The sequence below is a fragment of the Liolophura sinensis genome, chromosome 9 (assembly GCF_032854445.1).
Source record: "Liolophura sinensis isolate JHLJ2023 chromosome 9, CUHK_Ljap_v2, whole genome shotgun sequence".
In the NCBI taxonomy this organism is placed as follows: domain Eukaryota; kingdom Metazoa; phylum Mollusca; class Polyplacophora; order Chitonida; family Chitonidae; genus Liolophura; species Liolophura sinensis.
In genome coordinates, this window is record NC_088303.1 from 11980006 (window position 1) to 11996072 (window position 16067).

The 16067-nt window shown below is 39.6% G+C and overlaps 1 protein-coding gene across 1 annotated transcript in view; it reads left to right on the forward strand.

Moving 5' to 3' along the window:
- LOC135475602 (ATP-dependent DNA/RNA helicase DHX36-like) overlaps nucleotides 1–15715 on the forward strand; it is a 30612-nt gene extending 14897 nt beyond the window's left edge. The window contains exons 13-25 of the mRNA XM_064755529.1: nucleotides 1139–1226; nucleotides 3787–3907; nucleotides 4199–4342; nucleotides 5091–5208; nucleotides 6968–7066; nucleotides 7782–7955; nucleotides 10194–10280; nucleotides 10598–10675; nucleotides 11813–11912; nucleotides 12137–12233; nucleotides 13797–13920; nucleotides 14324–14476; nucleotides 14688–15715. Of these exons, the coding sequence (XP_064611599.1) occupies nucleotides 1139–1226; nucleotides 3787–3907; nucleotides 4199–4342; nucleotides 5091–5208; nucleotides 6968–7066; nucleotides 7782–7955; nucleotides 10194–10280; nucleotides 10598–10675; nucleotides 11813–11912; nucleotides 12137–12233; nucleotides 13797–13920; nucleotides 14324–14476; nucleotides 14688–14867 (1563 nt within the window). The 3' untranslated portion in view covers nucleotides 14868–15715. The remainder of the gene's footprint in view (nucleotides 1–1138; nucleotides 1227–3786; nucleotides 3908–4198; nucleotides 4343–5090; nucleotides 5209–6967; nucleotides 7067–7781; nucleotides 7956–10193; nucleotides 10281–10597; nucleotides 10676–11812; nucleotides 11913–12136; nucleotides 12234–13796; nucleotides 13921–14323; nucleotides 14477–14687) is intronic.
- The last annotated feature ends 352 nt before the right edge of the window (nucleotides 15716–16067 follow it).

Consider the following 16067-nt stretch of genomic DNA (forward strand, 5'->3'; position numbering starts at 1 on the left):
CTGAAGGATCAACCTAAGTAGAGTGACATGAACAGTTGTGTGTACTAAACCTGAAGGATCAACCCAAGTAGAGTGAAATGAACAGCTTTGTGTACTAAACCTGAAGGATCAACCTAAGTAGAGTGACACAGACGGTTGTGTGTACTAAACCTGAAGGATCAACTTAAGTAGAGTGATATGAACAGTTGTACTAAACCTGAAGGATCAACCTAAGTAGACTGACATAAACAGTTGTGTGTACTAAACCTGAAGGATCAACTTAAGTAGAGTGACATGAACAGTTGTGTGTACTAAACCTGAAGGATCAACCTAAGTAGAGTGACATAAACAGTTGTGTGTACTAAACCTGAAGGATCAACCTAAGTAGACTGACATAAACAGTTGTGTGTACTAAACCTGAAGGATCAACTTAAGTAGAGTGACATGAACAGTTGTGTGTACTAAACCTGAAGGATCAACCTAAGTAGAGTGACATGAACAGTTGTGTGTACTAAACCTGGAGGATCAACTTAAGTAGAGTGACATGAACAGTTGTGTGTACTAAACCTGAAGGATCAACCTAAGTAGAGTGACATGAACAGTTGTGTGTACTAAACCTGAAGGATCAACCTAAGAAAAGTGACATGAACAGTTGTGTGTACTAAACCTGAAGGATCAACCTAAGTAAAGTGACATGAACAGTTGTGTGTACTAAACCTGAAGGATCAACCTAAGTAGAGTGACATGAACAGTTGTGTGTACTAAACCTGGAGGATCAACTTAAGTAGAGTGACATGAACAGTTGTGTGTACTAAACCTGAAGGATCAACCTAAGTAGAGTGACATGAACGGTTGTGTGTACTAAACCTGAAGGATCAACCTAAGAAAAGTGACATGAACAGTTGTGTGTACTAAACCTGAAGGATCAACCTAAGTAAAGTGACATGAACAGTTGTGTGTACTAAACCTGAAGGATCAACCTAATTAGAGTGACATGAACTGTTGTGTGTACTAAACCTGATGGATCAACCTAAGTAGAGTGACATGAATGGTTGTGTGTAATAAAAATGAATGGTCCACTAAGCACTGGTTGTGTAAACAGTGCTAAATAATCATGTAGACCATAGTGTGTAATTAAAAACCATGCTTGTTTTTACAGGATGGGGCAATCCTGATCTTTGTTCCTGGTTGGGATGAGATCAGTAAACTGAATGATCAACTAAGCAGGAGTCCAAAATATTGCTCAGGTACAGGTACTTAAAGTGAATGACAGCATCTGGCTAATGTTTATGTCCACTGAAAGACTACCTTTTAGAATATCTGAAACAGACAATAAATATTTTGTTAGATATTTTTTCAACCCAGAAAAAGTTCAGTGAAGCTTCGTCTTTACACAGCTTCAAGCACATCTCCATTATCGAGAGCAAGGTGATGTCAAGTTTACTCTAGGACTCTAACGTCAAAGGTAATTTCCATACAGTAGTCAAAGCAGCAGCCTATGGCAGATAAATGTTGTGAACTTCGGCGATAAAGGTTCAAGTTATAAATATAGTTTTCTGGGAAATTTGACATTTTGGAAGAATATTTCTTCCACTGGTTGAACTGTTGATACAGTAGGAACTCCAGTGACCCTGTTTAAAAAGCCTAGCCGCAGATGCACAGCCGGGATAAGCACCACTGAGGCTGATCTAGACATTTGATTTTCGCTTTATTTTATGCTCCAGTTTTGTAGCGATGGCTTCTAAGATAAAAGCAGTTCTGACCCAGTTATTGCAGACATCATTGCGGAGAAAATACCTCGGCTTGAACATTGAACATGGTATTTCAATAATTTTATTGTATTTTATAAAAGAAATTAGATTGAAAACATCCCTTGTGTGCGAGAAAGATGAAGGAGCAAAATTTATATTCTTCAAGCAGTTGTAATAAATTCAGAGAAAAAAAAATGATATCATAAGACTTTGGTAATTTTAAGGGTTGTCTGGTGAGATGCCGCCTTCAACATTGCTACTGAAATTTGCACTGACTCTGATATTTGTTATTTAGAAACTGCTGACTTAAAAAATACTAACAGGAGCGACATAAAATGTATTTTAGGGAGATGAATTTGGGTTGTGACAGTATGCTGCTGTTTGACATAATTTCACAAGGCATGAATGACCAGGTGTAATCAAGTATTTTCTCCTGTCCTCTTTTACACATAGATTCAACAAGGCATGAATGACCAGGTGTAATTAAGTATTTTCTCCTGTCCACATTTACACAGATTCCACAAGGCATGAATGACCAGGTGTAATCAAGTATTTTCTCCTGTCCTGTTTTACACATAGATTCCAGAAGGCATGAATGACCAGGTGTAATCAAGTATTTTCTCCTGTCCTCTTTTGCACAGATTCAACAAGGCATGAATGACCAGGTGTAATCAAGTATTTTCTCCTGTCCTCTTTTACACAGATACCACAAGGCATGAATGACCAGGTGTAATCAAGTATTTTCTCCTGTCCACTTTTACACATAGATTCCACAAGGCATGAATGACCAGGTGTAATCAAGTATTTTCTCCTGTCCACATTTACACAGATTCCACAAGGCATGAATGACTAGGTGTAATCAAGTATTTTCTCCTGTCCACATTTACAGAGATTCCACAAGGCATGAATGACCAGGTGTAATCAAGTATTTTCTCCTGTCCACATTTACACAGATTCAACAAGGCATGAATGACCAGGTGTAATCAAGTATTTTCTCCTGTCCACATTTACACAGATTCCACAAGGCATGAATGACCAGGTGTAATCAAGTATTTTCTCCCGTCCTCTTTTACACATAGATTCCAGAAGGTATGAATGACCAGGTGTAATCAAGTATTTTCTCCTGTCCTCTTTTACACATAGATTCCACAAGGCATGAATGACCAGGTGTAATCAAGTATTTTCTCCTGTCCACATTTACAGAGATTCCACAAGGCATGAATGACCAGGTGTAATCAAGTATTTTCTCCTGTCCACATTTACACAGATTCCACAATGCATGAATGACGAGGTGTAATCGACCAGGTGTAATCAAGTATTTTCTCCTGTCCACATTTACACAGATTCCACAAGGCATGAATGACCAGGTGTAATCAAGTATTTTCTCATGTCCACATTTACACAGATTCCACAAGGCATGAATGACCAGGTGTAATCAAGTATTTTCTCCTGTCCTCTTTTGCACAGATTCAACAAGGCATGAATGACCAGGTGTAATCAAGTATTTTCTCCTGTCCTCTTTTGCACAGATTCCACAAGGCATGAATGACCAGGTGTAATCAAGTGTTTTCTCCTGTCCACATTTACACAGATTCCACAAGGCATGAATGACGAGGTGTAATCAAACATGTTCTTCTCTTCTCGTCTACAACTACCCTAAATGACCTAAAATTACACCCACAAAAGTGCATTTCTTGAGGCTAATAAATGTCACGAAATATTATTTTTTGTGCTGAAGCTTTTCCATTAAAATATTATACCGTGTTCCAAGCATACTTTAAAACATCTTTCTAAAAATAATAGAACTCTCAGAATGACGAAAAATGGGCAAGTTAGCCTTGAATGAGATTTATGGTCATTTAGGATAGATTTTGCAAGGCATAAAGGACCAGATGTGATCAAGCAATCTTTTTTCTTCTCTTTAAAAGTTACATATTGCAAGGCATAAACAAAGATGTGTAATTAATCATTTTTTCTGTCCTCATGTAAATCCAGATTTGGCAAGGGCGTACATGACGAACTGAAATGAAGCATTTTCTTCTCTCCTTGTTTTCAGATTGGTTTTGCATCATACCTTTACATTCACTGATGCCAACAGCTAATCAGAGAAAAGTATTTGACCGGCCGCCGCAAGGTGTAAGAAAAATTGTCATAGCCACGAACATTGCTGAGACCAGGTGAGTTGTTCAGCTGAACAAACCTCTCAGAGAAGGTATGAAAGCAGCATCTCAGATATCACAAACATGTTTCCAGATCTGTTTCCATTACACCTGGGTGATTATGGTTAAATATGGCTGTGTGAAGTATGTCCATAACAAAAAGGCAAATGATTGATTTTGGTTATGTATGGTTTGTTCAATACCGTCTGTGATGAAAAGGTAAATGTACCAATATTTCACAATATCAAGCAGTTCCTCTACGATGGCGACATGTATATTGCAATATGATCTGTTCAATTTGTTTTCCAGTATCACCATCGATGATGTTGTCTATGTAATAGACTGTGGGAAAATAAAGGTGAAGAATTTTGTGCCGGAGTCTAACCTGACAACGCTGGAGCCTCACTGGGTATCTGTCGCTAATGCTCGTCAGAGGCGGGGCAGGGCAGGCAGGTAGGTAATGGGGGCACAAATATGGGTAGAGGACATGTAGATGGTATATGGTATATAGATATGGTGTGTATACAAGATACTGTAGACAGAAGTCAATATGGTATAGAGTGGTAAACAGTGACACAAGTAGTCATCATAAGAAAGGGGAACAACTCATTGTTGTCATGTTAGTCACACTCCTGTTACATCGTGTACACGTAGCTGGGGGTAGTTTACAGTTTCACTGCTAACCATGGAAGACTAGCATTATTTAAGAGTCTTCCTCTCCAGACACTCAAAAGAACAATATTAATGCTGTTTATTGACGAATACTTCATCTCCACATATGTGTAGTAAGCTAAATGTAGAGATGACGGACATCTAAAATTTTACTGTCGGGAACCATGTTTGCTCAGACTGGTTAAACGTCTGTGTCATCACTGATCATCAGGGTATTGATGTATGACGTATCAAAATTGTAGGTATGTATGCTTGGTGTTTAATGTTCAAAATTGTGCATATCCTATGTATAAGGAAAAGTTAATATGTAAATGTATTCAAATCATTGATCATTTATTTTACGTTCACAATTGGCAACTGTATGTGCAGGTAGTCTTTAAATTGAACTTTCATAATTTATAATATTGCATTGAAATTTTACTGAATAAATGGGTAATACCAGTATTTATAATGACGTCATAGTTGGGTTATGCCAGTATATGTGTGGAGTTGAGTAATTTTGTTAGTTGTCACTGGTGGATGTTGACAGGGTACAGCCTGGAGAGTGTTATCACATGTTCACCAGACTGAAACTCTCACAGATGGAGGAATATCTGAAACCTGAGATACTGAGAACCAGGCTGGAGGAAATTTGTCTACAGATAAAGGTAAGTGGTTTTACACCAAAATGCATTTCTGACCCCTAGAATGCCTTCTTCTTCTCAACAATATTTCCAAAACCAGAATGTATTCATGAACCAGAATGTGCCCTCTAACCCCTGCTCGAATTCCATCTCCTTACCAAGAATCTATTTCCACAACCAGAATCTATCCTTGTGCCAGAATGGGTTCCGCGCCAGAGTGTCTTCTTATCAGTGTCTTCTGCCTCCCTTCCCAGAATCTATTTCCCCGACAAGAATTTGTTACTTGGTCGTACACTGTACAGTCAAACCTGTACTTACGGGAACCAGTATTTAGTATCTAGCTGTCCTAAGTGGTCATTCTCTGCCGCGACCGAACCAATTTCCGTGTTAAACAACCTGTGATATGCCTTTCGTCTCCCTTCGCTGGCCATACTGGGTTGACTGTATATAGAGAAGGTAATGCTGAAATTATGTGAATTTTCAGTCATTCACAAAATTCATGTGCTTTATAAATGTGACGTGGGAAATGAACGAAACACACACACAACTTGTGGTGGCGAGGTCTTCATGTGTATAATTTTATACACTGGTCCCGTGAATAACCCTGTGAACATAAACACAGAATGTGACATAAGTAATGTTACACAGATATGTTCATTTCAAACAAATGCAACAAAGAATTCGTGTAGATTAGAGAATAATGCATATTTAAGTATCTTTACCCCAGAGCCCTGGTTATTAGTTATTATTGTATATACAGTTACTATTATACACAGTCTCATATACACAGTTGTACACAGTAAATGTTGGCAAAGTGTGCGCACCATTATATTTTGTCAACACAAACTATAAAGCCGAACACATAAAAGTATAGCAATATTGTTGTAAACGATATGATAAAGAAATTATCAGACAAATCATGATAAACTTAATTACCCCTGTTGACCAGGAACACACCAGGAGATACACAGTGTGTCCAGCCCAGAATACCGGTACATGACACAGTCAAGACATCTGTGTCTACCTAAATACACAAACATTAATTGTGTAAAGCAAAGTAACCATTAAATGGTACTAGAGACAAGAAATCCTAATTGGGCAATTTTGATATGAATCACGACAGCTGAATTAACAGATATATGTGGTAAGTCAGCTATAATTGTACGACAGTTCAGTTAAACATATCATCACATAGCTGCATTGAAAACTACATGTCCAATAGTGGTAATACCAAGTCATGACGAAATTCAAGATAGAACGAACCATTTATTGCGATGAAAGTAATAGAAAAGTCTACAGAATAACATAACGTTATGATGCAGAAATAGGTAAATGACATTGAACATGTCATGATCACCCGTGCAACTTGTGCACCGGTTTGAACTTTCCGCCAGCAGTAGCCATGTTATTCGGTGGTAGCCATCTTTACCTAGCACAAGCGAAATGTTGTCACACTAACTGTTATAAATAACACACAAATGCAGCTTATCAGGACTACACAAGAACGCTAACGAACACTAACTAAAGCTCATCATTATATGGACAGAATCATGTAAACAATATGGTTTCTACTTAGAAGATATGGCTTAGAACTTGGCAGTAAAATAATATAAAGCACTCCTTTCAGAATAGCTGCAGACGATAGAGTGGTGAGGAGTGACGTCATACAAACAGCATCATAACATCAATTTTCTGCTCTGCACTGTCGTGACTATTTAAAAGGCAAGTGACAGACTATGATTTTACATTTTGATACTACCAATGTATATATGATGTTTTTCAGCTATTGAAGCTGGGTAAAATTGAACCCTTCATCAGTAAAGCCTTGGAACCACCATCTATGGAAGCTCTTCACTCTGCCCTGATCAATCTTGAGGAGCTGGTAAGTCATTGTCCTCTGATTGGCACATGCAGAACTCTGATAGGCCCTGACATTCACACAGAACTTTATGATAGGCTCTGATAGGGACAAACAACATTCTTTGGTAGGCACAGACAGAGCTGTCTGATAGGCACAGACAGAACTGTATGATAGGCACAGACAGAACTGTCTGATATGCACACACAGAATTGTCTGATAGGCACACACAGAATTGTCTGATAGGCACACACAGAACTGTCTGATAGGCACACACAGAACTGTCTGTTTGGCACACGCAGAACTTTCTGATTGGCTCTGATTAATACAGACATGCATAAGACATGACGTGTGATAGCCTCTGATTGACATACCTAGAACTCTTTTCATTGGTAAACAGGCCTTAGTTAAGACTTACAGACAAACCTACAGTCTGTAATGAGTCATTAATTTCAGCAAAGATGTATCTTATTTTTTGTGGCACTCATTTTTTCTTATTTCTCATGGGTTATCCTAAATAACTACAAGCCCTTCAAATCACTATTGTCAATCGATACATTTTTTTATGCATATATATTAAGAAATGTATACCATAAAGCTCAGATATAATCCTCATTAAAATCCCAGTTTGTGTATGCTGAAATGTCAGAATATCGTCATATAATGTTACTAAAGTTTAATGATGTATGAAAAGCCAGTAGAGCCAGTCATCTTCATTGTGCTGATCATTTCCCTTCAGAATGCCTTGGACCATGAGGAGAACCTGTTACCCCTGGGGTACCACCTTGCTCGTATGCCCGTCGACCCCCATGTGGGCAAGATGATTCTGTTTGGGGCAATGTTCTGTTGCTTGGACCCTGTATTGACCGTGGCTGCCAGTCTGGGTTTTAAGGATGCCTTCACGATTCCACTGGTCTGTTAATAGTCTGAAATTATACTGTATACATGTGCGTATCATTACCTTGCATTCTCACATGTGTTTTTGTGAGAAAAGGAAAAACAGATGATTCTGTTTGAGGCGATGTTCTGCTGCTTGGACCCTATATTGACTGTGGCTGCCAGTCTGGGTTTTAAGGATGCCTTCACGATTCCACTGGTCTGTTAATAGTCTGAAATTATACTGTATACATGTGCGTATCATTACCTTGCATTCTCACATGTGTTTTTGTGAGAAAAGGAAAAACAGATGATTCTGTTTGGGGCGATGTTCTGCTGCTTGGACCCTGTATTGACCGTGGCTGCCAGTCTGGGTTTTAAAGATGCCTTCACGATTCCACTGGTCTGTTAATAGTCTGAAATTATACTGTATACATGTGCGTATCATTACCTTGTATTCTCACATGTGTTTTTGTGAGAAAAGGAAAAACAGATGATTCTGTTTGGGGTGATGTTCTGCTGCTTGGACCCTGTATTGACCGTGACTGCCAGTCTGGGTTTTAAAGATGCCTTCACGATTCCACTGGTCTGTTAATAGTCTGAAATTATACTGTATACATGTGCGTATCATTACCTTGCATTCTCACATGTGTTTTTGTGAGAAAAGGAAAAACAGATGATTCTGTTTGGGGCAATGTTCTGCTGCTTGGACCCTGTATTGACCGTGGCTGCCAGTCTGGGTTTTAAGGATGCCTTCACGATTCCACTGGTCTGTTAATAGTCTGAAATTATACTGTATACATGTGCGTATCATTACCTTGCATTCTCACATGTGTTTTTGTGAGAAAAGGAAAAACAGATGATTCTGTTTGGGGCGATGTTCTGCTGCTTGGACCCTGTATTGACCGTGGCTGCCAGTCTGGGTTTTAAGGATGCCTTCACGATTCCACTGGTCTGTTAATAGTCTGAAATTATACTGTATACATGTGCGTATCATTACCTTGCATTCTCACATGTGTTTTTGTGAGAAAAGGAAAAACAGATGATTCTGTTTGGGGCGATGTTCTGTTGCTTGGACCCTGTATTGACCGTGGCTGCCAGTCTGGGTTTTAAAGATGCCTTCACGATTCCACTGGTCTGTTAATAGTCTGAAATTATACTGTATACATGTGCGTATCATTACCTTGCATTCTCACATGTGTTTTTGTGAGAAAAGGAAAAACAGATGATTCTGTTTGGGGTGATGTTCTGCTGCTTGGACCCTGCATTGACCGTGGCTGCCAGTCTGGGTTTTAAAGATGCCTTCACGATTCCACTGGTCTGTTAATAGTCTGAAATTATACTGTATACATGTGCGTATCATTACCTTGCATTCTCACATGTGTTTTTGTGAGAAAAGGAAAAACAGATGATTCTGTTTGGGGTGATGTTCTGTTGCTTGGACCCTGTATTGACCGTGGCTGCCAGTCTGGGTTTTAAAGATGCCTTCACGATTCCACTGGTCTGTTAATAGTCTGAAATTATACTGTATACATGTGCGTATCATTACCTTGCATTCTCACATGTGTTTTTGTGAGAAAAGGAAAAACAGATGATTCTGTTTGGGGCGATGTTCTGCTGCTTGGACCCTGTATTGACTGTGGCTGCCAGTCTGGGTTTTAAAGATGCCTTCACGATTCCACTGGTCTGTTAATAGTCTGAAATTACACTGTATACATGTACGTATCATTACCTTGCATTCTCACATGTGTTTTTGTGAGAAAAGGAAAAACAGATGATTCTGTTTGGGACGATGTTCTGCTGCTTGGACCCTGTATTGACTGTGGCTGCCAGTCTGGGTTTTAAAGATGCCTTCACGATTCCACTGGTCTGTTAATAGTCTGAAATTATACTGTATACACGTGCATATCATTACCTTGCATTCTCACATGTGTTTTTGTGAGAAAAGGAATGAAGAATGGAGGGTACTTGAGGTATGAGGTTACTTAATACAGTGAAATCCTCATATTTCCTGATCATTTAACTGCTCACAACAACTGCATTGATATTTGTTCTTCAGAGATATTGAACGTCACAAGATGCATAATTCTAAGTTTTTCTTGAGTGCCTAAACTGCTATAGTATAAAAGATGTATTAGGTAGAGATATTGAGCCAGAAAACAGCCTCCTGACGCTACACAAGGAGAATTGCCTGTGTTGTCCAAACTGGTAAAGAGCATATTAGGATAATGGTACATATTCTCATGAGGTTGAACTGTGTACATTGATTTCCCAGGGCAAAGAGAAGGAAGCAGATAGAAGGAGAAAAGAGCTGTCCAAAGACAGTAAAAGTGATCACATCCTCCTCATTAATGCTTTTCAGGTAAGCTGACGAATCAGTATGTTAAAGCTTGGGTGCACATACACTTATCTGGATGTTTTGTGGCAGCTCAGTATGTAAATCATTTGTTACCATGGTACGTGTATTTACGTGTTCATGTAATGTTACTCAGGGTTCGTGAAAAAATTCTTGATTTACCAATACCTATATCCTGTTGAAATGTTTATGTAATTTTGGTACCCATCTAAATTTAAGCTTATTTCCACACTTTACAGGCATGTACAATTTAACATGTAAAGCTTGTAAGTAAAAGTCAGGTAGGTTGAAGACTTGAAATCATGATATGCTTGTGTATTCAGGGTTGGGAGAGGGCGAAATCGAGGGGGACAGATCGCCAGTACTGCTGGGACAACTTCCTGTCAGCTAACACATTACGAGTAAGTCACTAAGTACTGTGGACAGAGGAGCCCACGTGAATCACAGGATCTCATTGGCTGAACTGTCTGTATGGTATCTGGTGGGACCACTAACCCATTACCAGTGAGGTTGTATGTTTGTAGCCAGCTCCAGAGCCTGTTACCGGGGAGGTTGTATGTTTGTAGCCAGCTCCAGAGCCTGTTACCGGGAGGTTGCATGTTTGTAGCCAGCTCCAGAGCCTGTTACCGGGGAGGTTGCATGTTTGTAGCCAGCTCCAGAGCCTGTTACCGGGGAGGTTGCATGTTTGTAGCCAGCTCCAGAGCCTGTAACCAAGGAGGTTGTATGTTTGTAGCCAGCTCCAGAGCCTGTAACCAAGGAGGTTGTATGTTTTTAGCCAGCTCCAGAGCCTGTAACCGGGGAGGTTGTATGTTTGTAGCCAGCTCCAGAGCCTGTAACTGGGGAGGTTGTATGTTTGTAGCCAGCACCAGAGCCTGTTACCGGGGAGGTTGTATGTTTGTAGCCAGCTCCAGAGCCTGTTACCGGGGAGGTTGCATGTTTGTAGTCAGCTCCAGAGCCTGTTACCGGGGAGGTTGCATGTTTGTCGCCAGCTCCAGAGCCTGTTACCGGGGAGGTTGCATGTTTGTAGCCAGCTCCAGAGCCTGTAACCAAGGAGGTGGTATGTTTGTAGCCAGCTCCAGAGCCTGTAACCAAGGAGGTTGTATGTTTTTAGCCAGCTCCAGAGCCTGTAACCGGGGAGGTTGTATGTTTGTAGCCAGCACCAGAGCCTGTAACCGGGGAGGTTGTATGTTTGTAGCCAGCACCAGAGCCTGTTACCGGGGAGGTTGTATGTTTGTAGCCAGCTCCAGAGCTTGTTACCGGGGAGGTTGTATGTTTGTAGCCAGCTCTAGATCCTGTTACCACAGAGGTTGTGTGTTTGTAGCCAGCTCCAGAGCCTGTTGTCAGCGAGGTTGTGTGTTTGACAGTCAGAGGCTGCTCCTAGAATTTCCAAGATATAGAATTTGATGTAGTGTATTTCTCTTAAAGACATTTGTTTGTTTGGAATCGTTTACATTTAATCAACTTTATTATATACACAAATTTTGGGCATATTTTTTGCTATCGTATATTTTTCTTTAAGGTGTATATTATCATTGTAGATGCTTGGTGACATGAAGAAACAGTTTATGGAGCTTCTGAAGGATTTAGGCTTTGTAAATAGTCGTAGTCCTAAAGAAGAAACCAGCAATATTAACTCAGGTATGACAAGAGCTGCATTCCTGTGCTTTTGTAAGAAAAAAATCAGAAAGCAGTACTTTCCAATAATAAATTGGAAAAAAACTGAATTTACTATCGATGTTTAACTGTAGATTTAACTTGTTGTAAAATGTAAATGTTAGATGTACTCTGCATTTTTACAGGTTATTGAGTGTAGAGGAGTTCTGCTTTTGCATGGTGCTGAAGCTTTTGATTGTTGTCTTCAGGTAATTATGGCCTAATTAAGGCTGTGATTTGTGCTGGACTCTACCCAAATGTGGCCAAAATCTCAAAGTCTCCCAATCCTCATTCTAAAGGCTTCAGGTATGTCATGCGTATCTTCAGATGTATTTAGAGATTTTTGTCCCAAGATAACATTAACATTCCAAACTGCATAAATAGATACTGGGTGATTTCCATCACGAAAAACCATGGAAATAAGAAAACTTACTCCTACATCTTATATCCTAATACACCAACTCACCAATGCTTTCTCATTGGTGTATATTGAATGTATATTCAATCTGTACAAATCTTTTTGATATGTTCACTAGTGAAGATAACGATACATATTTGTGGTAGGCCAAGATTTAGGCCTGAGTCATGCCATACCTACATGTAAGACCTAGAAGTCTGCAATGTTGGTACAATAGACTCTCTGTAAACCAACCGCACTCGGGACAGAACAGAAATGTCGGTTTAGACAAAATGTCGGTGTATTAAACATGGGCAAGAAGCATACAACAACAACATGTGTATTGTACATACACATACGTTTAATTAAATTTGTTAAGAGCACAGTGATGCAACAAACTATGGAGAGAACCTGATCTGTACTATACTTTAGTACGTACGCATAATTATCTTACAAAAAATCGATCCAGGATAGATTGTTGCATCTTCATGCGCTGGCAGACTATCATCTCTTCAGTGAAGGAGATAATGATTGGGATGTGACCCAACAACCGCTGGTCTTTTGCTGCAGAAAAATTCCTCAGCATTCGTAAATTTATGTTTGAATGTTTTGTAAGCTTGGATAAGTTGAACTTAATCACTCAAGTTCATTTCCACATGGTGACGCTTCGCTGGTCTGCAGGCCATGGTCGGATGTTGTCAGGGCATTAGCAGGGGAAATTGTGACGGCAACTGTTGTTTGAGACATTTTTATTCAGTCACTGAGCTACTTAGTGTCGGACTCATCTTTCACTCAAAGTGTGGCTAAACTCTGGTACTCCTGTACAGTAAAAAGACAGGAGATCACCACCTGCTGAAGTAGGCAGAGTTCACATAAGCAGATTATCTCCCTTCCCACTGATTTTCAGTCACCTGGCCAGCAGGCAAGTTCAAGCCAAACTCGGACTCCATCAGACGTCATGTGACACACTGCGTCGGATTAGACAAGACAGATTAACACACACTGGAAATGTTTGTGCTACAAACCACTGTCAGTGTTCAGAATAGACAAAGAGTCGGTTTATTGAAGGCAATTAACATTATACTCAAATGGAGCAGAAGACGGACCACAAAATGTTGTCAATTTTGACAAGATGTCAGTTAATTAAGATGTCATTGTCCACTGTACATCTTAGGCTTGGTGTGCATCATAAGCAGATGGACAGGTCTATATCCACATTTTAAATGTACAACGTGGTGGGATGTTATGTCTGGTGTCTTCTATATTGTATTCTACTGAGGCAGCACCATACAGATTTCGGGATGGGAAAAAGTCTGCTTCATTGTCATGATTTGACAGAAATTTTGCTGAATGTAATGTTTAATAATCTGTTAAAAAAAAACAGATGTAAATCATAGATAAAAGAATGATGTAAGGTGGTGACTACAATTCTGTAATCTGAATAATGTTGATGTTTGTTTCTTTCTTCCTAGACCAACACTTTTTTGTACCAAAACTGACAGAAGAGTTACTCTCCATCCTAAATCTGTAAATGCCAATGAGAAAGTGTTTGAATCAAAATGGTTCATATTTCATCAAAAGTTGAAAACAAATTCGGTAAGTGAATGACTGGTAAGAATAAAGCTGGACTAAGTCACTGGTTTATTGCATATACTTTGTAGAGTCTGGCACACTTCTGTGATGCCGTGTTCTACTGATCTGAAGTTTCATACATGTGCATGCATGCTCAAGCTTCGGAACATCAAAGTTTGCACCACTTATCATGACATGACCTTTAATGTATGCACGTGTAAAAGAAATGGTGAGGGAAAGGAAATTGTTGACTATAAAATTCTGTTGAATTATAAGGCTTAATAATGCTCATATTGAATTGGTGTGCTATTAATGACATGTACAATAATTCACAAAGACATTCATGATAAAAGAAAAATTTTGATATTGGAAGGGTTCTTCTATCGGATTAATGATATTAAATTCACTGTACATTTTACTTTCACAGATAAACCTTCATGACTGCTCGATGGTAGCACCTTACCCTCTCCTGTTCTTTGGGGGTGACATTGACATCCGCAGGGACCGAGAACAAGACTGCGTTGCAGTGGACGACTGGATACTGTTCAGAGCTTCACCTAGCATAGCCAAGCTTGTCATTGTAAGTAACTGTACATGCATACAAAGACAGATGACAAAAGTAGCAGGGTTTATTGCCTTCATTTTATCATTATATTTTATCTTTATATTTTAAATGTCATGCATTTGAATTCTTTGAAACCTGAAATATGAAAGATTTAGTGATACAGTGAACGTTATCACATTGATATTTTTGGAAAATTTAATTTGACATTGAGTTGTTTATTTTCCAGGACTTAAGACGTGAACTCGACCGTGTGCTGGAAGAAAAGATTTCTAAACCAGGCCCAACAACATGGGATAAAAAGACTAAAGAGGGAGCTGTGATGAGGGCGATTGTTGACCTGATCTCCATGGAGGATGATCTCTATCTCCAGGGAGGGTCAAGTGGAGGGGGCGCCAACTGGAGATAATGAACGAGTGGTATATAGGCACTGGACTGTGCAGGATTGTGACATCTTCAGAATAGGGCCAACGTCAGCAAAATGTAGACATGTAGGCTGGAAGAGTGAATGGAAAAGCTTTAGACTGCCAGGTGGTCAAAGAATTGATGAATGAATATGCTTCTGATGGCTACCTTGATTGCAGCTTTGAAATCTGACAAGGAACTGGAGTGACAGCAGATTAACTGGACCTTCATAGACAGGAGTTCTGTTCCAGCTTCAGCTTTGGTGCACCTGGATTGTCTGCTCCAGTCTATGATGAATTAAACCCGAACCTACAAGTCCCAAGTTTAATTTAGTTGCTTCTTGTTGTCCCACCAAAGGGAACCTGTAGGTTATGGAAGGGTTAGCGTCATCCGTCATGCAGAAGTTGTGTTGACAACAATTTGACTACACCTCAACCAATTACATGTACCTGCAGTCATTGCCTCCTGTTGCTCTCACAAGACCATGAAACACAGAACAGTTGGAATGGCCTGTCAGGATTGTGGTTATTCAGTATTGGTGCTGTGCATTATCTACGTACATTCTAGCAGGGGGTGGAAACAGACCAAATCGGCCATAAACATTTGTTTTCATGTGCGTGAATCAACCTTTAATCTGGAATGGGATGGGCCATGTTTGAGAGGCCCACAAATACGATGTTACGCCACTCACACTTCACGTTCATATGTTCAGTGACTGCACTGCACAGCACGTAACTCGCTGTACAACAGTCATATTCAACCTGCATATTCTTGTCTTGACAGTTTAATACTTGTGCGGTATTTATTACTTCTTAGAATACAATAAAGCAAATCAACACAATATTTATGAAATGCTGTCATCAGGACTTAAATCATTCATTCAGTGCATGTAAAAACGAGCTTCACTTCATCGTTGTGAAAGAATACTCTTTCAGTTTGAATGTACAGGATGTGGAATGGAATTAATCGTGTCTACTTTCATGAAGGTTCATCTACCTTATGAAATTGACACTCAAAAAAGATTGGTTTTATTGCTTACTTACATTAGGCTTGATGTAACTTTTGACAGGGGCTCATGGACCCAGTCTTGGTATGTACAGGTATATATAGCTATGCCTGACTGAATGACACCAGACACAATACCCAAGGGTATAGTATGAAGTCTGACACCAACTCGACCACTGCTTAGCATACATATTCTCTT